At 43.8% G+C, this 25,686-nt stretch overlaps 1 protein-coding gene across 1 annotated transcript in view; it reads left to right on the top strand.

The window, feature by feature from the left end:
- The window catches only part of CMPK1 (cytidine/uridine monophosphate kinase 1), a 31,807-nt gene extending 23,713 nt beyond the window's left edge, over positions 1-8,094 (top strand). The window contains exons 3-6 of the mRNA XM_072649358.1: positions 2,733-2,885; positions 4,207-4,283; positions 4,683-4,779; positions 7,074-8,094. Coding sequence (XP_072505459.1) covers positions 2,733-2,885; positions 4,207-4,283; positions 4,683-4,779; positions 7,074-7,115 — 369 coding nt within the window. The 3' untranslated portion in view covers positions 7,116-8,094. The remainder of the gene's footprint in view (positions 1-2,732; positions 2,886-4,206; positions 4,284-4,682; positions 4,780-7,073) is intronic.
- The last annotated feature ends 17,592 nt before the right edge of the window (positions 8,095-25,686 follow it).

Here is a 25,686-nt window from a genome sequence, read left to right on the forward strand (position 1 = left end):
TTCAAGAAGACTTGTGTGAAGTCCTGTGAAGGAGGGGTTAGGCAGAACACTTGGGGGAAAGAACATGGATGCCAGTGGAGGCTGGATGGCAGAAGAACTCTCTAGGCCTGAGAGCTGTGCCATAGTGAGAGGGGCTGCCTGGACAGCTTACAAATTCCTCTTCTGACATCTCCAAGCAGAGGCTGGTTGACCATTTTCATGGATGTTCTAATGGACATCCTTTGGGGTATAGGCTGGACTAGAGGTATTTTTCTTATAATTTTTTATCTTTTCCCAAATTACATGTTAGAACAATTCTTAACATTTGGTTTTAAGTTTTGAATTCCAAATTCTATCTCTCCCTCCCTTCCTTCCCACAGATATAGGTTATATCCATGTGGAATCATGTAGAACATTTCCAGATAAGTCATTTTGTACAAGAAGACTCAAACAAACAAAAAAGACTGAAAGAAAGTAAGAAGGACAGTGAAAAACAGTATGCTTCAGTCTGTATTTAGACAATATAATTCCTTTCTCTGGAGGTAGATAGAATTTTTCATCATGAGCTCTTTGGGATTCTCTTGAATCATTATTTTGCTGAGAATGAGCAAAGTCATTCACAGTTTTTCATCACGCAATATTGCTTTTACTGTGTACAGTGTTCTCCTGGTCCTGCTCCCTTCACTCAGCATCAGTTCATCTAAGTCTTTCCATGTTTTTCTGAAGTTGTCCTGTTCATCATTCTTATAGCATATTAGTATACCATTATGTTCATATACCATAACTTGTTCTACCATTCCTCAGTTGATGGGCATCCTCTTGATTTCCAGTTCTTATCTACCACAAAAAGAGCTGCTATAAATATTTTTGTACAAGTAGGTCCTTCTCCTTTTTTAAAAAATTTCTTTGGGACATAGACCTAACAATGTTATTGCTGCATCAAAAGGTATGCATAATTTTATAGCCTTTTGGGTATAGTCCCATAGTGCTCTCCTGAATGGTTGAATCAATTCACAACTCCACCAACAGGGCTTTATGGACTAGAGCTCTTTAAGGTCTCTATCAACTCTCAAATCCTGTGATTCTGGGTCCAAAATAGATCTGAGTTGTATCTTGGGGACCTATCAAGGGAACAGGCAGATTGCCCAGAGAAGAACGAGCCAGAGCTAAACTGGACACCATGGCTGTGAGAATGATGACTGAGAGACCTTAGGTCACTGTAAAGTCCTTCTCATCCCCAGAAATGGTGAGATGGATGCAGCCTGGAACATGGTGTGGCAAAAAGTTCCTGGACTCAGCCTCTTAGAGAGAGGAAGGACCTTTTGACCTTTAATGGCTAGGTGACCTCACTTTAAGCTCCCAGGCAACTCTATCAAAACTCTAAATTGTAGAGCAAGTGCCATCAAGGAAGGGAATATTCTTCATCTGGAGTCTACTCTACCAATGAAGTCCTAGGTCCGGCCCCAAAAACGACAGTGAGATTGAGAGACAAAGAATTCATGGACTATACCAAGTTTTTAAAACCATCCTTCTGTAAGGAGGAGGAAGAGCTCCATTTGAATTTCTGAATCAGAGTTCTTGGAGAGAAGAGGAACAAAGTCACGTGGCTCCTGTAACTGGAGGGACAGCAAGGGGCAGTCCCAAGGTCCTATTGTGAGCTCTTTGGACTGTGCAGGTCCAATGGAGGGGCCCTACACTCCCTTGCAAGCACTCAAGTTAACAGTATCTGTCAGATACAGGACAGTCTTTATTTCTCCCTTCAGAAAGAATTAAAGAGAAAAAAAAGCCCATGCCTCAAAGGACTCAATTCAAAGGATTCAACATTACTATTCAAAACAATTCTCCTTCCCTGTCCCATGAGCCATGCTTCCACCTATTTTCTCCCTCTTCTTGACCTATGTAGTCCTCCAGACTAATAGTGCCACCTTGTGGTTGAGACTCCTGGAAGGAAGACACGCTTGGGGCCAGGGAGGAGTCAATGCCCTTCTCACTGGAATTTTCCTTTTTGGGAACACAATAATATTCCTTATTGCTCCCATCTACCAATGAAGTCCTTTGGCAGTCAGGTCATGAGTTTCTCTGAGCTTAACGAATATGGTTCTTGGGCAAAAGATAGGTCTGGTGGGACCTGTCGGAGCTGGGGCACTGCTAGCACTGACTGAGGAGTGACCAGTCCCCGGGGAATCTGGCCTCCAGAGTGAGGCGTCTAAAGAGGGCTTTAATGGGAGGTTAAGGACTCAGCTGATGTGTTAGTGTACTTGTACTCCTTTACATCTACTTTGTGCTTTTTAGGAAAGCTCCAGGGCCCTAACAGAGCCCACTTTGTCTAATTCCTTTGTTTTTATAGCTGATGGACTTCAGACTCCAAAGGGTCCCAAAGGGAAAAGATGTGGCCATGAACAGATTTGTTCTAAGCAGCAGAGTTGACTCCAGATTCCTTCCCATTCTGCTTCCCACTTTCTGCTCCCTACTTTCTGAGGGGTTTTGCATACATTATAGATCACAATATTGCCTAGTCCCCACTGTGGGAATTTGTACCAAGGGGAGAGAAAAAGAAAGCATGAATTTTAATTTGACAAAGGTAAGAAATGGACCATGGAGTGACGATGGTCTCCGCATGTATGTCAAGTAGGAGAGAGGATTCCCATTGGCTTCAGGGATCTTTTCCCAAAAAGCTCTTCTTTTGCCTTTCTCCTTGTTGTAACTTTCCATGAATAAGCCCTGGAACACACAAATCTCTCTTTATCCCCTAGGAAATGGATCAAACAATGGAGGTCAATGCCCAGAAGAATAAATTCTTGATTGATGGGTTTCCACGAAATCAGGACAACCTTCAAGGCTGGAACAAGACCATGGATGGGAAGGCTGATGTAGCTTTCATTCTGTTTTTTGACTGTGATAATGAGGTAATGAGCATCTTAACAGTTTCTTGGTTAATTAGTACCAGGTCTATAAGATATTGGCCTTTAACAGCAGAAACCTACCTGAACCCTCAGTACTTGCAGAGTATGCCAATAGCAGTGAATTCAGCCTGGAAAGACAGTAACCCTATGTCTTACTGTATGAACATGAAAACACTTTGGCGTTGGCCGTGGGGCTGTTGGCCTACCAGAACCAGAATTACCTTTCTTTTCACAGTACTCAGGCCCGAGTTATTTATTGACAGAAATGGCTGGGTTGAACCATTAGGCTAGACCATGCTTGTCTTAGTGAACCCTGGGATCAGAGTTACTATTTCACTTTACATGGGGAAAGGGAAAAAATGTATATTCCTGGGACTTTCCCAGCTAGCCACAGCATACAGGAGGGTCTGATGCTGACACTATCTCCAGATATGGGAGACAGGTCGGGTTTATTTTTTTCCTTCCTAAGGTGACTTAGAATGCCTTTAAACACGTGTGTGTATGTGTGTGTGTGTGTGTATTTTTTAAATTTGGTGTTTAAATACCTGGATTTCCAGGAATTGTTTAACTAACATACTTAGTTCCATTTGACAATTGCTCTAATATGAAGTTTATTAAGTTCATGTCAATAACTGGACAAGCTGTGGATTGGAAATGGCCCTTTGAAGACTCTGCGGGATGTGTGCTTGGATACACGAACAAGTGTGCCCTTGTTTGTGCTAATAGAGGATTCCCGGAGACTTTGCATTATTTGAAAATGCACCCTCTTCTTCTCCTAACCCCAAACCAATCTGTTTTCACTTATTGTTCAAAGCCAGCACTAGAATGTTACCACAGCTTTGTAATGAAGGAATGTTTATTTGTTATTAACAAGAGATGCTTTATTTAAGTGCAGATATGTTGGTGATTAAATATTGGGATATTTATGGTGCTATTGACAAGCAAGCCAACATGGGACCCAAACGGAGGCATGTAATTCCTACCTAATAAGTTAATAACATGTCCTGGAGGAGCCACATTCATATAGATCTTCTTTTTATTGCGGTTTGTAAAAGAATACCCAGGAAAAACTGAGTCATGAATGGATTCTTAGGGTGCTCTGGACTTGTTTAACCTCATTTATATAAATTGAACCACATGCTTCAGCGTCGAAGGCTTTGCTTGTTGATGAATGAATCAGACACTTGGAGCTCCATTCAGGGAATCTTGTGCTTTTTGGGTTTTTCTTTTTTTCTGCTTCTTTTAAGCTGTTCAGGTTAAGAGAATGGCAGGTTTGGGATCAGTGTCTCCATCTAGTAATCGTTCTCACATTCCTTTTGGCCAGATCTGCATTGAGCGCTGTCTCGAGAGGGGCAAGAGCAGTGGGAGGAGTGATGACAACCGAGAAAGCCTAGCAAAGAGGTACCGTTATTTGTGTAACCCCTGCCTGCCCCTCGTGACAGGTCGCTCAGCCCTTATCAAAGGGTGCTCTCAGCCATCATCCCAGGGGTACTCTTGGCTGACATTCTCATCCTGGGGCTGCTCTTGGCCAACATCCTGGGAATGGATCCTCTCAGCTGGGCTGGGGCAGCTGGGGCTGCCAGAGTTCATGCTCCTTTTGTTCAGAGGGCCAGGGAGAGGAAGAACCCAGCCTCCAAAGGTTGGATACCTTACCTGAGAACCCCCGAGTCCAGTGGCAGGGTCATGATTAGGATGTGGTGGTGTCCACAAGGATTAGCCCACTGAACCTCACTCGAACATGACAGTGAAAGGGAAGGTAACTTTTTAGCCTATAATCCGGTCATGTTTTCTTTGTTATAGAATTCAGACCTATCTTCAATGCACTAAACCTATTATTGACCTCTATGAGGAGATGGGGAAAGTCAGGAAGGTGGACGCCTCTAAATCTGTTGATGAGGTAAGAATCCAATACCATTCCTGCTCCCCTTTGAAAAGGGGAAATTATTTCAGTCACAGTGTGGTCGATGTCTCCCAGGGTGGGCAGGAGAGGAAGGAGTATTTGAAGGATTAGTATGTTTCAAATCATTGGTAACTGGGTAAAAATAGACCTTCTCTCTGTCTAGCATGGATTTTATAAGTTCAGGCTTGCTCTTTGTGAGAAGTATGTGATTTATTATGAACTTTAACCCTTTTTCCCTATACTTAGGAAGATAGAGACTTAGATAACTCTGAGTCTTCATGGGCTCATGAAAAGACTTTTGTAGCTTGGGTGAGTCAGCCATACAGTTCAGAAGCCCCAAACTGTTTCTTTGTCTTCCCTGGCCCCACTTAGTGTAGGTCACAGCTCCAGAGGTGCCATATTCCCTTGAGTCATCATTTCCCTCTTCTCATTCTTTTTTCTAAAATCAGTGATCTCCAGACTGTGGTCTGAGGGCCATCAGAGCTCTCCAAAGGACTTCTGGCTACACTTGCTGTGCCCACTTCACTCTTCTGGCTCTCCTAATCATTTTGTTCAGGGCTGCTACTTGTGCTGGAGAGAGGCCAGGTCAGCAAGATGAGGCCAAGGGAAAGATCAGAGGATGAGAATCGAGAAAAGATGATAATCCTACTGGAAAATTGCTAGAGATTCTAGTCCCTTATCTTTGTAGAGAGACAAAAATGGAATACAGTGCAGCTACGTGTAAATCAGAGGCGAATCTGTTTGTAGCTCCCTTAATTTACAACATAAACCTCCAGTAGATGGGCACAGGAAATAGAACTGCAGAACTCCACAGCCCACGCGTCTGCTGCCACTGCTAATGGAATTCTTAGGGGAAGGGTGGACTAGTTCACCAATACCTGCACAAGCCATCCTGAGAGGGTAATATTTTGCTGAAAGATTAGACAAGAAAACAATTAACCAGGGTGACTGGGTGTTCTTGATGAGCTTCTAAAATAATAGATCTCTGTGCTAAATAATAGATCAGCTAAAATGCTGATCTCTGTGGCATGTAGAGGTTTGTAAAGTGCTTTGTCTATACAATCTCATTTGATCTACACAGCAACCCTGAAAGGCAGCTAATGTACGTATTAGCATTCTTGCTATACAGATGAGGAAACTGAGGCACAAAGAAGGTGAAGTGATTAGCCCAAGGCCAAACAGTTAACAAATGACAGATTCAGAATTAGAACTGTGACACCTTCCACCCCACTCCAAACCCTTGGTTCTCCCCAGTGCACCATGGTTGCTACCACCACAAAGCCTGTGAGGAAAGTCTTTATCACCAGTGGTGGGGCATGTGACTTTCTACACAGTGTTTGCATAGTGCTTTTCATTCGTTTGGAGATGGGGCAGCATAGGAAGGGGGCTGCACTTGGGGGGTTTGTATGTCAGCTCAGCCTCTGGCTTAACTGTGTGACCCTGAAAAGTGGCTTCCTGTCTTTGGCTTCTCATCTGTAGGATGGAGATGATAATCTGAGGGTACATTGGTATCTGCTGGAGAGTGCCCCAGTAAGGGCTCTGCAGAGTGCTGGGAACATGCCCAGGGTCATTGCCACCTCCCCCCCTGATGATACTGCAGGTCCTGTTTTATAGATGAGGACAACATGTTCATTTAGTCTGTTGTTTAACAGTGCTGTGCTCATTCTCCTCTAACACTCTGCTTTTTACTGCCCTCTTTGTACACCAAGGCCAGGCCTAAGAGGAAGCCGTGGCGTTCCCCCGTGGATCGCCATCTGTGGCTGGCTTGGCCTGCCAGGCAGCATTTTCCTCCTCTTACAAAGTACATATAGAAATATTTAAAATACACATAGAAATGTTTGCCTAAGCATATGTTTATTCATTACCACACCATGTTCATGGTCCAGTAGAAGAGACTGATAAAGTCCTCTAAGAAACCAAAGCAAACTTGGGCCCCTGGAGTCTGAAGGGGTCCCAGGACCACAGATTCTGAGAGCTGGGCGGGGGGGGAACCTCAATGGGCTTCTAGTCCAGGAATCCTCTGTGCTAGGCTTTCAATGAGGGGTTGGGGTCCTTGCTACTCTATAGCAGCTGTGATGATGAGGTTTGCCTTTGCCCAGATCCCAAATCTGTTTGGACAGCTTCCACCCACTGCTCCTGCTCTGCCTTCAGGGCCAAGAAGGATGTGCCTCATTGCTCTTGCTCTCACTCTTAAAAAATGACAGACCTTGCTAGAACCACAAGCCATTAGGAAGGCCTTCCAGTTATGAATCCTTCAATGACATGGGCTGTATTTCTCTTTCTTCTTTCAGGTGTTTGAAGATGTCTTGAAGATCTTTGACAAAGAAGGCTAATTTCACTCCATAAATCGTGCTTGACCCTTGCTTCGATAGCTGCTACTTCAGTCTACCCTTTGTTTAAAGAAGTTTTTTAATCTTTTTGTCATTATGTCTCAATGGATGACTGGAAAATAAATAGTAATTAAGTAAAATTTTTTTTTACCGTGGTCATTTTACATGACTCTAGTAGACAGTAACTTCAGGGTCTTGCTTAATATTAGTCAGGGCTCTCACTCAGCAAAGAAGGCCCTCCCCTCCTCTCCTGCTCGTGCCTTCGGGAGCCAAGCTTGCTCTGTGTGTCCAAGACCCACTCCGTAGCGACAGGATGTCCCTCATGGCTTTTCCAAACAACAAGTTAAAAGCAGTTGCCTCCTGCTGTGTGGAACCGTGGACCGAATGTCAGGAATCTTTTCATGAAGTCACTGTTTGCTCAATTTTTTTTTTAAATGAAGTGAGAAAACAAGGACCCAGGGTTATTTTCATGTTTGTTACTTAACTGACCATAAGAAATCTGGCCCTGATTTGAACTTCTTTGGCTCTTGGCAGTCAGTAGTGGGAGAGAGGGGCACGCTCGGGGTTCCAGGATTTTAGGCCATCTTGTTTCAGTCACAAACTTAGGCCATGGCAGGTGGAGGGGTGAGGGAACAGGTCTCTTCAGACCAACTTGACCTACCTCTTCCTGGTTCAAAGGAACCTCAGCAAAATTCCTTGACAGTGACAAACCTGAAAACACATGCTGGGGCTAAGGGAAAAGGAGATTTTCAACAGTTTGATTTTTGGAACACTTAAAAGAGACTTTTGGGGTCTTCTGGATAATAATAAGGTCTGATATTGGCTAGTGGGGGAAAATTCTCTTAAAGGTTGAATTTGAAATTTGTTATGTTGGTGGATTCATTTTTTCATAGTCATTTGTTTAAAAGGATTTTTCCAAAAATAATTGCACTTTGGTTTGTTCAAGAAAAGAATTAATAAATAAATACGTCTTGTAAGTGTTTGACTCTGTCCTCAGATGTTTTTGTTCAGTCATTCCTGTTGATAGATGGCGTCCTTTGGACTCAGTGAGCTGTACTTAATCAGTCCTATCACCAGGAAGCGCAGAATGCATCCTGCCCCTCCCCAGCCCATCCGAAAGGAGCCTTGCCTTCTTTCTCCCCTTCACACCCCTGCACCTCCTCCTCTTTCAGCTGCTGTTGTACCTGGTGGACTCTGACTCAGAAAACTTAAAATAAGTTTTCTTAAAACTTTTATTCATTCCCCATTGCTTCAAGATACTGCCTAGCTTTCTGCCCCAGCTGCCTTGAGAAGAGGTATTTTGACTGGGAACAGTTAAGAAGTTATTACAAATCAGTTGTATGAAGATAGACACATTCTTGGGCATGGTAGGGAAGTTGCTTCTTTCAGATTAATTTTCTAGCTGATAGAAAGCCCAGTCCATCCCCACCTGCCGATGCTGTGAAGTATTTGACCCCCACCAAAGCTGGGAGAAGGATTAATTATCTTGGTTTCTTAGGAGAGAGACACTTCTAGAAGCCCTTCTCTGCCGAATTAGTACAGCTAATAGGGAAGGGCCATCCTGGGGTCTCCATTTGAGTGCCCACTTCAGTGACGACTGAGAGGAAGCTTGTAGAGACTTCTGCCCACTCACCCCCAGCTCCGGAGCTGGAGAGAAAGAGAGAGACAGATGTCCTCCAATGCTCCTCTCAGACTGCTGAGAAGAGATACCTTGGTTCTTTTTATCCGTTATCTCTTGGTGGCTTCTCAAGCAGAAACCTAGAAACTCAGAAATGGCTCGATTGGGTGACTGTTCTTTTGTTTGTAAGTAGAAAAACATATTGGTCCCAATGGAACACATCTACCTTTGCTAGTCTGGTCATTCCTTTTGTTAAAGTAACAGTCACTGTGAAGTGCACAGGGGATGAAGAGTTTTCTCATTTGAAGTCTCTTTTGGTTGTTTTTTTAACAGTTCTTAGCACAGTGCCTGGCCTCAAGTAGGAGCTTAATAAATGCTTATTGATTCAGTTATTATTGTTATTTCTGCCTGCCTATGTTAAAGAGCGTAAATTATTTAAACAGTGATACCAATAAATGTGTGCTGTCGCCTTTGCTGGTTCAGATCCAAGTGGAGCTTTGGGCTCTTGTGGAGGCAGGATTAGGGGACAAGGGAGCCAGGTTCTAGTCTGGGCCCTTGCCAGTTAGTAGCTCTGGGGCCTTGGACCAGTCACTGCTTCTCAGTTGCCCCCTCTTTAAAATGAGCATAGACAGGCCAGATGATTTCGAAGACCTTTCTGTTCTGACATTCTGTGATTCTGTAACTCCAACCACTACCAAAGGGAAGAGCCCATGAGACTTCTGCCATAGTGTCCTGAAAGAAAAGTCAGGGCCACTGCACAAAAAGCCTGCTCTGGTACCTGCCCCACTATCCTTGGCTTGTCTCTCCTCTGGGGAAACTGGCACCAGGTGTTGGGTTTAGGGGATGAAGTATTTTTAATAGGCTTGTGGCCCTCCTGCTTAGGTCCTTTTGTGGTTGCCTGATCTTCCTGTGGTCCCAATGATGCATGTGCCCAGTTAACTCTTCTCCGTGCATACATAGACTCACAAAACTCATCCCAAGCTTGAGTCAAGACCAACCTCACAGGGATGTGGTCCATTGTCGTTTATACTTAAAAAATGGGCACATATCTGTTCCTTTTCTCCCCTTCTCCTTCCCTCCCCACCTCCCCTTTCCCCCCAATCTTGTATCTTTAGTGCCTAGCATGGATGTTACTCTCGGATGCTTAGAGGGTCTGTCAGGGCAGGTCCCAGTCACAGTGACACAGATCAGTCCTCCCTGGCCTCAACTGACAGATTTTCATGGGTTGCTTTGTGCTGTGTCATGCCTCACGTAGCCAAGCTAGCCCTCAGATATTGACGGGTGTTTTGCACTCAAAGCTTGTGGCCCTGTGGCCCCTGTTGGAGTTTGGCCTTGCAGAGCCCTGGATACGTCCGCCTCCATGAGGAAGCATCCAAGGAAGATGACCGAGAAAGAACATCTTGAAGCATTTATGAAGCTGCACGTGATGTTGTGGCAGGCATCCCACAGAGTCCTGTAGACACACCAAGGCCCTCCGGGGATGTTTGATCTGAGCTGGCCCCCACGTTGCTACGGCTAGACACGTAGAGCAGCGGACTAAGAAAGGTGAAATACTGTTTGTGATGGGGTTGAGGGTAAAGGAGCGCAGAGCAAGATGCTGATAGCTGCTGAGGGACATCTCCCAGTAAGGCCGGAAGGGGAAAAGTCCTTTGAAGAGTAATAATACATCTCAAACAACTCATCATCTTTCCCCTTCAACCTACCCACCACTCCCAACCTCTCCCTGTGTGTCAGATGCACCTCAGTCCTCCCAGGGAACATCCCTGACTTCACTCACTGGTTTCCCCTCCCCCTCTCCCTTTCGTTGGTTTTCACAAAATGAATGGCATGTGTTTGGTCAAGGCATGACCTGGTTTGACTTAAACAGTTCAAGGAGGCCACCTAAGGTGAATAATATTAATAATAAATAATAGCGTTTATATAGTGTTTCAAGGTTTGCAAGTGACTAAGTTATCTCTTGAGGTCACAACAAGCCCGTTCTGCTGATGAGGAAGCCAAAGCAGGCACAGGTTGAGTGACTCGCCTGGAGTCATACAGTTAGTGTCTGAAGTCAGATTTGACCTAGGGTCTTCCTGTTTCCAAGTTCCAAGGGAGGTGGGTGCTATTATTATCCCCACTTTATAGCTGAGGAAATCAGGGTGGGCAGAGGTTAAGTGACGTCCAAAGTCACACAGCTAGTGAGTGTCTAAGGCCAGATTTGACCCAAGATCTTCCTGCTTCTAAGTTCAAGGTTCTAGCCACTGCACTACCCAGCTCTCTGGGTGGAATAAGAAAGGACTTGATTGAATTTCGCAGTCCAGTTACTTTCTTTCTTATTTCAATAGTTATAACCACACTCGTATGTGTATACACTTCAAAATTTACACAATGCTTTTCTCACAATGGTCCTGGGACATTGGTCATAGAATCATTGTGATCTCCATTTTACAGAGCTAGTAACTCTGCAGTTGGATCTCAGTCTAAGACCTGTTTCCTCTGACCCCACATCAACACTTTTCTCTGCTCACCTGTGTAACAGTCAAGGACTTGAGTACCAGTCGTCAACGGAGAAATTAACTGACATCTGGCTGTATGGGGGCTGGGTAGGGAGGCAGTTCTATTATACTTTTGATCAATTCATTCAGGCCTCCTTATCATGCCACATCCTGTAACCAGATTCTGTCTTAGAATGGACAATTTTTTGTTTTAATTTTTTTCTTTCAATTACAAAAAAATTATTTTCTTTTGCCCATTAAAAAAAAGAAAAATGCTTATAATTAATGAATAGCTGATGTTTATGGAAAAATCTATTTTCTAAATAAATTTTTGTTGATGTCTTTTCCCCCACATCATTGTAGCTTTCACCAGTATCTGGCCCCATCCAATGTCAAAATAATATCTTTTTGACAACCAAAAAGAAAAGGGAAAAAAAGGAACACAATCAATCCATACATTAGAGAAGCCTGAAAATACTTGTGGATATTCCATCTTCACAAAAAGGAAGTCCTTTTGAGGGAGTCCTTTGAGTGAGTCCTCTCATCCCTCTTCATTTGGGTCCTGTTGAAAAAAGTGTTTCTGAAAATAACTATGTCCCAGTGTGGTTCTATCCCTGAAACTAGAAGTCATCTCTGATTCCTTTTCTCTCTACCTTCTTTGTAGCTCCTTCTCTGTACTTAATCATCTCTTAATTCTTTCTTTGGAATTCTGTACCCACCCTGCTGTATTAGATTTTAAGCACTGGCTCCTTCTCTGTCCCTCTTCACACTCTACTTTGGAAGGGACCTTAGGAGACCTCTTGTCTAGACCGTGGCTAAGCTGTCGTGACCCACTCTTGATGAAGTCCATACTTGCTACTCCTGATCTCTGCAGCTCTTTAAAAATGCTCATATAAGGGAGTCCCTGTTTGGACTTCAACAAATCTGAAAGTTGGAAGGGATAAAAAAGATGAAAGATCAAGAGGAAGAAGCCTTTTCAATGGTGAAGAAGGCACTTAGGGTCCAGAGTTTCAGTAGCACAACTGAAGGCCAAAAGAATCATTGAAGTTCTCTAACCACTATAACAAACTGCCTTATAAAAGACAAAAATAATTATAAGGTGTTCGTCGGGGGAGGGTACTCAACACCAAAGGAGGGGATCCAGAAATGCCTCATGTTGGTCATGGCTCTTAAGCTCAACCTTGAAGGGAACTAAGGATTCTAAGAGGCAGAGGTGAGAGGAAAGAACATTCTGGGTACCAGAAACAGCTTGTGCAAAATAATTTCCTTCGCATACTATTTCAGAATTTTGCCAGGAATCAAAGATCAAGCTCACCAGCAATACTTTAAGAAGAACTCTCCATCTTTTGTTTTTGATCATTGAGACATCTGCCCAAATCCTGCAACCTTTCTCTGGTTCTCCACCCATGGGGGCTCTCTATGGTGCCCTTGTCTATAGTTCATAGCAGAGTTGAACTCACTGAGGGAAACCAGGCCCTCCCTTTCCATCTCAGGTTACAGGTCCCTGATAACTTTTTTTTCATAATCCTGAGAATGTGGTGTGAGGAGATGATTGTTCTCTGTGGTAGAGAAAACAAACAAAAATTAGAATTTCCTGGTTCAGCCTTCTGTTTACCATTGTGTCCATCTCAGGTCTCTCCTCTGATCTTCCATTTACTTCCAAAACAGCTGAAAAACCATTTTTTTTTTTTGTCTTTCCCCTCACCCAATAGCACCCTCAGCTCATTCTAGGCTTAAGTGATTGGGACATTATTAATAACAGAGCTGATGTTTCTATCATATTTTCAAGTTCCCCAAAGTGCTTTATAAACACAGTCTCACTTGATCCCCACAATGGCCCTTGGAAGGTGAGTATTGCTATTATCCCCATTTTACAGATGGAGAAGTTAAGGGGCTTGCCCAGCATTGCAGAGCTGGACTCTGGGGTTGAATTTGAATTCAGGTCTTTTGGATTCCAAATCCATGATTCTTTCTACTGTGACATGCTAACTCTCCCCATTCTTGCAGAAGGATCTCTTCTATGCCACTAGCATTTGCTTCCACCTTCTGCATGTCTTTTCAAAATATAAGTTGGTGGATGAATGAGAATGCACTGATTTATTTTAATTTTAGGTCTTTGTTTATTATTATTATTAATTTATTTATTTTAATGTTCTACAATCACTACCATAAAATTAAGATTTTAACCCCTCCACACTTACCCCCCACTACCCCCCTCCCTCCCCAAGATGGCATACAATTCTGTATAGGTTCTACATATACTTTCCTATTGAATACGTTTTCACTTTAATCGTGCTGTGTAGACGAACTAAAATAAATGGAAGAAATCATATACCAAATCAAAACAGAATACACAAGCACACCCACACACAAACATGATCTGCTACATTCTGCGAATGAATTCCATAGTTCTTTCTCTGAGTGTGGAAGGCATTTTGCCTTAGAAAACCGTTGGAATTTTTTTTTTTAAAAGTTCTTGCGTTATTACGAAGTTCCAAGTCTACCAGAAAAAACTCTCGCACACTGTGGTCGTTGCTGTGCACAAAGTTCTTCTGGTTCTGCTCCTTTCGCTCAGCATCAGGTCATATAAGTCCTTCCAGGCCTCTCTGAAGTCTTCTTGTTCATCATTTCTTATGGCGCGATAGTATTCCATTACATTCATATACCATAATTTATTCAGCCATTCCCCAATTGAGGGCCATCCCTTTGACTTCCAGTTTTTGGCAACTTCAAAGAATGCTGCTATAAATATTTTTGTACATGTGGGACCCTTTCCCATTTTTATGATCTCTTGGAGATACAGTCCTGAAGCGATATTGCTGGGTCAAAGGGTATGCACATTTTTGTAGCCCTTTGGACATAGTTCCAAACCGCTCTCCAGAATAGTTGGATCAGCTCACAGCTCCACCAACAAGGAATTAGTGTTCCAACTCTCCCACATCCTCTCCAACATTTATCATTTTCCTTTTCTGTCATGTTTGCCAATCTTACAGGTGTGATGTGGTACCTCAGAGTTGTTTTGATTTGCATCTCTCTAATCAATAGTGATTTAGAGCATTTTTTTCAAATGATTATAGATAACTTTAATTTCTTTCTCTGAAAATTGCCTGTTCATATCCTTCGACCATTTCTCAATTGGGGAATGACTTGTATAGTTGTACATTTGAGTCAGTATTATTATTATTATTTTAATAAAGCATTTATTAAGTGCTTACCAGGCACCACGCACTATTCTATGGGAATAAAAGAGAAAAGCAAGGTGGTCCTAGCTAACGAGAGACTCGCTTTCCACTAGGAAGAGACAATACATAAAGGAGGTTTTTCTTCAGGCCAGCTGGAAGGGCTCTGGGGGTTCAGAAGTGGGAATGGGAGTTAGAATAGTAGCCTCAGAATGGATGCTTGTAATGGAAATGACTCTTAAAGAACATTCACGACCATCAGATAGGGGGCAGCTAGGTGGGCCAAGAGTCAGGAAGACCTGAATTCAAATCCAGCCTCTGATGCTTGCTAGATGTGTGACCTTGGATAAGTCACTTGTTTGCCTCAGTTTCCTCAACCGTAAAGTGGGGATAATAATAGAATCTACCTTGAAGGGTTGTTGTGAGGATCAAATGAGATCATATTTGAAAGCACTTAGCATATAGTAGGTGCTCTATAAATGCTTCTCCCTCCCAATGTATCTCTCTTCACTATAATCCCCTTCTCTCAGTTGGGTATGGCAATCTTCTCCCAATGGGTCTCCCTGCCTCAATTCTCTCTTATCTCCAATCCATTCACCACTTAGCTACCCAAATAATCACCATCAGACACAAATCTGAACACATCACCCCTTACCCCACGGAGTTCACTAGCTTCTTTGTCATGGAGGTTATCAGGGTTAGGTGACTTGACCAAGGTCACACAGCTAGTAAATATCTGAAGGCAGATTTGAATTCAGGTCCTCCTGACTCCAGGCCTGGCACTCTATCCACTTTGACACCTAGCTGCCCCTCCAGTGACTTCTTAGATAAATCAGCCTACAATGTCTAAGGTGCAAGGTCTACAATATTTCTGACTGACTTTCCCAGAATTATTCCACATTTATCTTCTTCTTGTGCTTGATGTTCAAGCCAAACTGGATTCCTAGCTGTTATTTGGACCCACGATTCCATTTCCCATTTCCTTGTTTGTGCACATATATTGCCTGTGCCTGGAAAACTCTGCTCCTCCTCTCCTTAGGACGTTTAGTTCCTTGCCAGGCTCATCTCAGATGCCACATCCCATAGGGGGCCTTTTCTGACCCCCTGCTCAGTTCTGCTCTCCTTGAACTAAGGTGTGCCCACCTTATCTGTGTACATGGCATTTCCCTCCATAGACTGTGAGTTCCTTGACAGCAGAGACTGGGCAGTTTTGTCAGTTTCTCCAGTCTCTAGAGCAATGCCTGACTGTGTAGACCCTTCACATATGCTTATTTAACTTACAGTTAACACCAACTTGATGTTCCCCCTTCCTCTGTTTTCTTCTTGTCCCTCTCCTCTTCTTTCTCCTCCCCCTCTTCCTCCTTCATCATTTTTGCATCTTTTCCTTTCCCTTCTCTCCCTCCTCTTTCTTCCCTCCTCCCCTCCTCCTTTTCCAATGTGGCATTTCCCTTCTGGTGAGTCTGCATCCGAATGCTATTTGGAAAACTCTGGTGCCTTTTTCCATCTCACTGGGGATCGCTTGCAAACAAAGCCCTCCCTGGGGTGGGTTTGGCCAGCCTGGCCAGGAGAGGGGTGGCTCCCAGCGATCAACATCCCACAGAATTGTGTTTGTTATTTAAGAAAAGTCTCTGGATTTTCGGCTAATTGCAAAAATACATAATGGCTGCTCCGCGCATCTGCTCTTTATTTCTGGCCCGGCCCTTGTCCAAAAGCAAATTTTAAACAAACAGTACGATTATGGGGCCTTAACTGCTTCAATGTGTACCCCCAAACAAGGATCCGGGCTCACACACGCTTACTCGCACAAGCACAGACCTAGGTATGCATGCATGCATGCAAGTGTGCTCACAGACTCTACATGCCTTAACACAGCACAGACATGCTTAGGGACTCATATGATTTACACATATGGAGACACAGACATGGGCACGTGCAAAGGCAGATCTATGTAGACGTGTTGCACACAGACTCATAGACATTAGCCCCTTATGGGCACACAGAGACAAACATGCAAGCAAAGATGTATGTGGACATACACATAGATACTTGCACATATACACACACACACACATCACCCTGTTTTTATACAAGTCAGTTGTCTTCACGCTGACAGCATGTGTCAGTACCTGGCATGGCTGTACATGGCAAGGGGTGGCAAGGGGACAATTTTTAGATGTCCTCTCTGGAGTGGTCAGATTTTCCTGGGCCAGGTCTGACACGGGCTCAGGCATTTCCATGTCAGCCACCAGAGGGCAGATTGGATCCATCAGGCCATCCTCAGGTCTTTTCTCCAAGGGGGAGACAAGAAGGGTAGGGATGGAGAGAAGCTATGTTTGCTGAATTTACAAGGCTGTCTTTGCTCCATTCCCACCTCCCCTCCTGTGCTTCTACCCACCGGATCACAGAAAGTCAGGACCTTACACCTCATAGAGGCTATGCTAGAGATGAAGCATCCCAGGTTGGGCAATGGACTTGCCCAGGGTCTACAGCTTGGGAAGCAAAGCCATTATTCACAGTCTTTGGACATTAGTCACACCTCAGTCTTCTGGTTCCAAACCTTTCTCGGGAAAGTGCTCTGTACACTCTAGCATGCTATAGAAGGGCGAATTCTTTCCTTCCTGGAATCCACTGCTGGTACCTCTATAGGCATGGGCTGGGTTCCAGAATGCCCTGGGTTCCCAAAGGCTCTGCCAGTGGGGTAAAGGCTCCAACAGGATACATCAAGTTGAACAGTGAACTCAGTGGCAGATGGTGTGTTGTCCTCAAAGACCAGCCCAGCTCATCCAAATAAACTCAGCACTGGAAAGCTGACCTCCGCCCTAGCCCAGGTGAGGAATCATCTCCATCATGGGACTCCCTGTCCCAATGGCATCTCAACTTTTCCAACTCTTAAAGTTATTATTATTATTGTTTCCAGCACTGTGTAGAGAGAGGGAGAAGGCCCTCCAAGCTGAGCCTGCCACCCTCTCCTCCACAAACACTATCCTCAAGCCAAGCTAAATGATTCTCTGTTCCCAGAAAACACCCCATGCTCTTAAATCTCCAGAAATGGAACTAGGGTGGGGTGATTGGAGCTGTGCTCAGGGTGCCAGATTTAGAGGGCATTGGTAACATAGTTCTTCAGCAGTTTAGTGCCTGGCTAGCAAGATGAATTTGTCAGAATAGGGAACTACCATATACACACACACACACACACACACACACACACGCACGCACATATATGCATATATACACATGTGCATGCAGCCACAATGCACATCTACATACGTACATATGTGTATACAGACATATACATACATACATGTATATACTGCTTTCTCCACCTTCACCTGTACCCTCCTGCCTTCCCCACCTCTACCAGAAAAAAATGCTGGATTGGGAGAATGTTCTCTGCCACTTATCCCTCTGTGCAGAAATGGCTGGTACTGGCCCTGTCTGATTTGGGGACCTTGTTCATTCATTTCTCTCTGCCTTGAATGACCTCACTTCCTCACTCAGCCTGCTGAATACTGACCTAGACTTTAAAATTCAAATCAATGCCCCCTCTTCCAAGAAGGCTTTCCTGACCTCTGGTTAATAATGGTCTTCCCCTGGATCATATCCCTGTCCCATTTTGTTTCACTCATTCTCATCTGTGTTAGTGTTTCACCCCCTCCTAGGCTGTAAGAGAGGGAAGGGGCTTTCTCAGCTCAATCTTACTTGTGCTAAATGAATGAATGCCCACTCTTTGGGAGGTTTTTCTCTTTGTGAATCTCTTCCCCCTACCTCCTTAGGGGAAGGAGTTGTCTAAAGGTGCTACCTGACCCCTCTTTTCAGGATTTCTCCACATACTCTGACACTTGGTGCCTGGACTCCAATCTATTCTGGACTCCAATCTCACAATAGTCTCAATAAAGTTGAGGCCCTGAGAAAGAAAGGGACATCGTAAGCCAGGGTGAGACTGAGACCTGAAGCCAGGAGTCCTGACTCTGGAGAAATCCAAGATCCTGAAGCTTACTTTCACCTGTCTCTGGGTGCATCAAATCTCTGAGTCCAGGAAGGCTGGTGGGAGGGTTAGGAGGGGCAGTCCTGTATCTTGATTTGGAGGTTCAGGGATCAGAAAGGAATGAAACATGAAAACTGTCAGACTGCTGCTGAAGGTCTCCTGGACTGACTCTGAGGAGGAGCTGGTGCTCCAGGATGCTGCTGCCTGTGACCAGCAAGACCTAATGTCCAGAGTATGATTTTCCTCAGGACTTCCTTCTTTTGCGTCCTGAAGGCCTATTGGTTTTATTAGAATAGGGAGCATACCAACCCTCTCCTCGCTCTTCCAACTCCCATTCTTCTGAGGCTGCTCTGATACAAGAAGGGACATGAGGACAAAAAGATACCCAGACACATGTGGATTTGGAGAGAGGCCTACAGACCTATTCGACCCCTTTCTGGGACTGAGAAGCCAGTACCAAACAGAGATATTGGAATATTGACAAAGCCACGAGAGCAAGAAGTAAAGCTGCAGATCTTTCTGGGAGTTTTCTGTTACTGAGAAGCAAACCAGACATATCCCCTCCTTGGCATTGTGAGTCATGAGGACTGTACAGTTCTGGGCTAAAGATGGGACCCATGAGAAAGCAAATTGCTTGATGCTCTTTAGAAAGAGGAGGAGCTTGAACACAAGCCTGCTTAGAGGTAAAATGTGTCCTGAGTTCATAGGATCAGGGGTTTAAAGTTGGAAAGTGTACAAGGATGCTCACTGCCTAGAAATATAAGATCATTGAATCTACTTTCTAACCTCCTTTACCATGAGGTTAAGGACCAGATGGTCTCTTTACCATCCAAAACAGATCAGGAAGCTTGAATTCTAGCACTTGCTCACCACAGACCCACTTTATAATCTTGAAGAAACCTCATTCCCTCTCTTGGCCTCAGTTTCCTGCTTTGTAAAGTGAGAGGATTAGATTTCCCAGAGTCACAGAATTTGACAGATCAAAGGCACCTCAGCAGACAGTCACCAATCTCTCGGAATCACATCATTTGAGTCAGAGACAACTTATTGATCTGTTAAGTCCAACCCATTCCCACCTCCCAAATGGTCATTGCTGAATCTTCTTTTCTCCAGCCTCCAGACATTCTCAGTTCCTCCAATCAATTCTCACACAACTCAAGGCCTTTCATTAATTAAGCTGGTTGTCCTCTGGAAACTCTTCTCAATGTCCTTCCTAAGCTATGGTGCCCAGAGCTGAACACAATCCTCCAGATGGGGTCTGATAAGGAAAGAAGGCTGTGTGACTATCACCCTGTCTTTGGAAGCTCTGCTTCTCTTAGTGCAGATCATGACTGAATTCACATGGTTGGCTTCTACATCACACAACTGGACCCTGTTGAGCTTGTGGTCCACTAAAACCCCCATATCTCTTTCAGACACACTGCTATCTCTTCACTCTCTACTTGGAAAGCAAAGATAGCACTGTGATTAGGAGTGCTGGGCCAAGAGTCAGGAAGACCCGAGTTCAAATCTGGGCTCAGATACTTACTAGCTGTGTGACCCTGGACAAGTAACTTAACCTCTGCCTTCCTTGATTTCCCTTGTCTGTAAGATGGAGATAATAATAGTACCTCTCTCCCAGGGTTGTTGTGAGTCTCAAATGAGATATTTGTAAAGTGTTTAGCATAGTGCTTGGCACATAGTAGGTGATTAATTAATACTTGTTCCCTTGTGAAGGTGACATTTTGTATCCAAGTACACAATTTTAAATTTATCCTTATTGAATTTCCTTTTATTAGATTCTGCCCTAGGCTCTGGCAGTTGGATCCTGACCGCTATCCACTGTGTCAGCTCTCTGCAAATTTGATGTACCTTTATCTATTTGCACCTCTATCCAAGTATCTGTAAACATATCAAACAGCCTAGGGCCAACTCCTGGGGTGTGTGCTTTGTCATGCTGAAGGACCTCAAAGGTCTTTTCTAGTTCTGACGTTCTCTGTTCTACAGACCTAACTCAGCTCTGATGTTCCATGTTCTAAGAGTCCTCTAAGATTTTCTGTTCTAAGGTCCTTTTCAGCTTATCATCTCAGTTTTGTGGTTCCTCCTGGTATTCTGATGTTCTATATTCTCAGGTCTCTCAATGCTAACTGTCTCTGTTCTAGATTCTAAGAACTTCCCCAACTTTAATATTCTATGGCCCCTCTGAGCTTTGTCATTCCATGTTCTACGTTGTAGGGTTCTTCCCAGCACTAAAACTCTGTATTCTATGTTCCTAAGTCTCCCCTGGCTCTGAAATTCTCTGTTCTAAGACCTCTTCCACCTCTGACATTCTCTGATTCGTATTATGAGTTCTTGTCCCACTCTGAAATCCTCTGTTCTAAGCTCTAAGGTCTCTTCCAGTTCTGATAGTCTCTTTTCTAGGTTCTAAGAAAATTCTCAGTTTAAAGGGACTGTCTGGGGAATGTTTTCACCATCTTTCCTGTCTTCAAACTTCCCCAACTTGGAAAGCAAAAACTCCCCTGGGCATGTTCTGTGTTTTATGGAGAGATGTTGCAAAAGCCTTGTTGCCTCCTTGACTATTTGTGGAGTGAGTGAGAAGAAAGAGTTGAAGGCTGTTTCAAATTGGGAACCGGGGGAATTGGAAGGCAAGGGGTGCCCTTGTCAGAAATAGGTGTGTTTTGGAGGGGAGAATTGGAGGGGAAGATAATGTTTTAGGCCTGTTGAGTTTAAGATTCCTTGGGACATAGTGTTAGAGATATCTAACAGGCAGATGTTCAATAATCTCTCAGGAGAAAAACTAGGGCTGGATATGTATACATAACCTCCCACCCCAATGGGGCAAAAGTGGGTTGGATCTGCATAGGCCTGGAAGGATTGAGGGTTTTGATCTCCTGAGTCAAGGAAACATTCCATGGTTTGGAACTAGGCTAAGACTAAAAGGAGAGAGAGGACTTGTGAAGATGAAGGAAGTAGTCTAGAGAAGTCTCAGGAGGAGAATATTTAGGCTGTCCAAAGTGTCAGACATCACAGAGAAGTCAAGATGGGAGAATATGAGAAAAGTCTTCTGGAATGAACAAATAAGAGGCTATTGGTAACCTTGGAGAGAGCGATTTCAGTGGGAAGATGATGGTTGTATAGACAGAAAGATGGATATATGGTTGATAGATAGATAGATGGATGGATAGACAAGTGGACAGAGAGATAAACAGATAGGTGGAAAAAACAGATATATAAATGGACAGATAGATAAATAGCTGGATGGATAGATGGGTTAGATAGATATATAAACAGATAGATAGATGGATATATAGATGGACAGATGGATGGATGCAAGGATGGCTAGATGGAAAAATGGATGGATGGATAAGCAGATGATAGGTGGATGGATGGATAGATGGATGGGTAGAGAAATGGATGGATAGGTATGGAAAACAGAAGGATTAAAGGAGAAGAGAGGCATATACTTGGTCTGAGAAGCAATGGAAAGGGCTGTGGGCATGAGGAGAATGCTGGAGGGGAGACGGTCCAGGCCAAGAATAGCATTCCTTGGCTATATGATCTTGAGTGAGTCATTAAACTTGCCTGGACCTTGTTTTGCTGAGGTATAGAGGGGGATCATGCTGCCCTGCTCAGCCCATGCCTCGCTTCCTCCCTACCCTCCACCCCTGGAGAATGGGATAATTGAAGAGAAAGTACCAGTGCAATGACGTGGCATCGTTGGCACCCTTGTGTTGGTAATTCTCACTCCCCTGGCCTTGTGGATGCTGTAAGGAATTTTCTCTGTAGCTGTGGGGAGGGCTGTCCTGAACCATCCCACAGCCCCTCCCTGTGTTCCTGTAATGCGGGGTCAGGGTTCAGTCTGGAAGCAGTGGGAGAACTCATATAATCACTGAGTCAGAAGAGAAGCCCCAGAGCACCTGGAGAAGGCTCTGGCCTGTGATGGGGAGCCTCCCTGCTGCTGCGGCAAGCCCCTTCTATTCTGGGCTTCCATTGGATTGTTAGGAAGTAGAGACTGCCATCAGGTTTAGATCTGTCTCTGTGACTTCCCTGGCTGTTCCTGGCTCTGCCCTCTTAGGCCAAGCAGAAGGAATCGAATGCCTCTTCTGCATGATCACCCTTTGGACACTTGAATGTAGTTGCTAGATGTATTTTCTTAACTTTGTCTTCCCCAGGCAGAATCAATTAATCAGTCAGTCAACAAGCATTTTTAAAGTGCCTACCATGTGCCAGGCCCTGTGCTAAGCTTTGGGGATACAAAGAAGAGCAAAACATAGTCCCTACCCCCGGTGAACTCCTAATTTCTTTAACAGGCCCTCATAGCCAAATGCAGCCTCAGACACTTACTAGCTGTGTGACCTTGGGCAAGTCACTTAACTTAGTTTGCCTCAGTTTCCTCATCTGTAAAATGGAGAAGGACATGGCAAACCTCTTTGGTATCTTTGCCAAGAAAACCCCCAATGGGGTCACAAAGAGTTGGACAGGACTGAACAACAATAACTTTATTATTATTATGGAATCCTGTTCTCTCATTGTCCAGTCACCATCTTCTAGATGTTTGCTAATACCCGAAGTGAGATTTTGGAAATCAAGCTTTTATCTCACATTTTCATCACATTTTGTGGCTTTTATTTTACATTTAACTCTATTAAAGTTCATTTTATTAAATTCATCTCACTGTTTTAGAATGTCCCAATTGTTTTGGCTCATGAGTCTGACCTCCTTCTTAGCCACCCCTCTCAAGTACATGTTCTCTGAAAACTTAGTAGTAGTGCTAGCAGTAGTAGTAGCAGTAGCAGCAGCAGCAGCAGCAGCAGCAGCAGCAAGTAGTAGGAGAGAAAGGAGGAGGAAGAGGGGTAGAAGGAGATATAAGATCAGCAGTTAGCATTTCTATAGAATTGCAAGATTTGCAAAGCAAAAGTTATTGATAGAATTCAAGGATCATGAAACAAATACCAAATGATGGTTCATTCTCTGTGACTCTCTCTTCTGTCAGCAGTGTGCGTGCGTGCGTGCATGAGTGCGTGTGTGTGCGCATGTGTGCGTGCATGTGTGTGCATACGTGTGTGTGTGTGTGTGTGTGTGTATGGAGACAGAAAGGGCTAAAAATCAGATTGCTTCTGGATCATCTACAAACTTGAATTTGGCTGCTAAGATCCTTAGGAGAACCTTGTTCAAGGCCCATTGAGTGGACATGTTGGTGGAGCTGAATCCCATAATTTTTTCTTGACATTCTTGCTTTAAATGAAGCCAGAAGTAAGAAGGGAGTGGTAACTCAGTGGAAGGTTGGCACACAGGTCCTCTTCTTCCTCCTCCTCCTCCTGGCTCACATGTACTTACCCCTTGGAGAGGCAAAGAAAGGAATTGGCAAAGTGGGCTTTATCAGAGTCCAAAAGGAACGAGAAACATTATTTCCCGGAATATCTGTTTGTCTTTTATTGTAGTTCTAATGATAAAAATGAATGAAAGAAAGAAAACTTATTGAACATTACATGCCACACACTGGGCTAAGCTCTGGGTATATAGATATAAACAAGAAAGACCATCTGTGCTATAATAGAGATTATATCTTAAATGGGGAAAATAACTGATATAAAGAGAAGCTAGAATGAAGGCAAAGATAATTGTAACTGATGCACCAACATTAGTTGCTAAGATGAAGAGATAAGAGAAATTCTATGAAGAATCTGATAAAAATTCTCCCTATTTAAATCAATATAGTCAAATTAATGAGCATTTATTGAGTACCTACTATATGCTAGGTGCTGTGATAAGTAATGGGATGAAGACAAAGGCAAAACAAAGCCTCTGCTCTCAAGGAGTCCCCAGTCTAAGGGAGGAGCCAACACACAAATGTACGTGTGTTGTTGTTCAGTCATTTCAGTCATGTCAGATTCTCTGTGATCCCATTTGGAGTTTTCTTGGCAGAGATCCTGCAGTGGTTTGCCATTTCCTTCTCCAGTTTATTTTACAGATGAGGAAACTGAGGCAATCAGGATTAAGTGACTAGCCAGGGGTCACACAGCTCATAAGTGTCACAGGCTGGATTTGAACTCAGGTCTTCCTCACTCCAGCCACAGTGCCTTAGGAACTATGGCGCCACCTAACTGCCCATCTCCTATAAATGGGAGATCATTACCAGAAAGAAGGCACGAGCATTATTATAAATAATATACACTGGATCCTATCTATTCTCTCTCTGAAAAGTCTGTAATCACCCTCCTCCCCACCAACATGGGCTGCTCATCAGACTGCCCTGATTTCCTCTCCTCAACTGTGAATTTCAAGATGTGTACGTCAATTACTTGCCCCACCCCCCAAATTCACATCATTTCTTCACTAGTCAATGCTCCCGGTTGGCCAGAATCAGGTCTGCAGATGCATCTCCCTTTGGTACCATTTGCCTTTTGAAGGATGAAATGATCACTAAGGCAAGTCACAGATTTTTCTCAGCTGCTCTGCTTTTAGGAGGAGGATCCCAGCAGATCTGTGGCTAGCTGAAGTTCCCCATCACAACTCTCATGTCATCCTGGAAGGCAATTCCCTCTCCCCCATTCTTTTTTCAAATTTGAAACCTCTGATGAGATTCCTTAGGTTCTAGGCTCTTGTTAGGGTCACTCCTTCCCTTTCTAAGAACTCATATTTTTAGCCCTGGTCCATTAATCCAAAACCTGTTTTTAGATACCGCTATGTTCTACGGGTCCTCCCAACTGAATTTCTGTTTGTTGTTCCAAGATCTCTCCCAGCTCTGAAATTCCATATTCTATGTTCCAAGGGCCTTTCCAGGTTCATCATTCTATGTTCTTAGGGACCTTCTAGCTCTGACTTTCTATGTTTTTGTTCTAAAATAATGATGATGATAACAATAGCTAACAGTTTCATATAATACTTAATATGCACCAGGTGCTGTGTTAGAACTTTATAATTATTATCCTATTTGATAATTAAAAATTAAAAATAAAAATCTCCTTAAACTAGAACATTCTGTGTTCTATATTCTGCTGGCATACTCTGTTCTTTCTTGCTAGAATGTGAGCCTCTGGAGAGCAGGGATTATTTCATATTTATTTTCACACCCACAATGCCTAGAATAGTTCCTGGCTTATAAGCGACATTAATGAATGTTCATTAATTGATAGATTCTGAGGTTTCTTCTGGATCTAAGAAATGAGAAAGGTCCCTGTGATCTCTGAGGGGTGTTGGCTTTCTCTGGATGTTTCTACCCTTTAGGTGGGCAGCTCTTGGCTGCTGGGGGAACCTCCCTCCTGCATCCCTGGGATACCAGGCTTCTCAGGTGGTCTTTGGCATGGTGGCCTGGTTTTATTAGAGAAGGGATGGGTAA

This window comes from Notamacropus eugenii, chromosome 2, assembly GCF_028372415.1.
Source record: "Notamacropus eugenii isolate mMacEug1 chromosome 2, mMacEug1.pri_v2, whole genome shotgun sequence".
Taxonomy (NCBI): Eukaryota; Metazoa; Chordata; class Mammalia; order Diprotodontia; family Macropodidae; genus Notamacropus; species Notamacropus eugenii.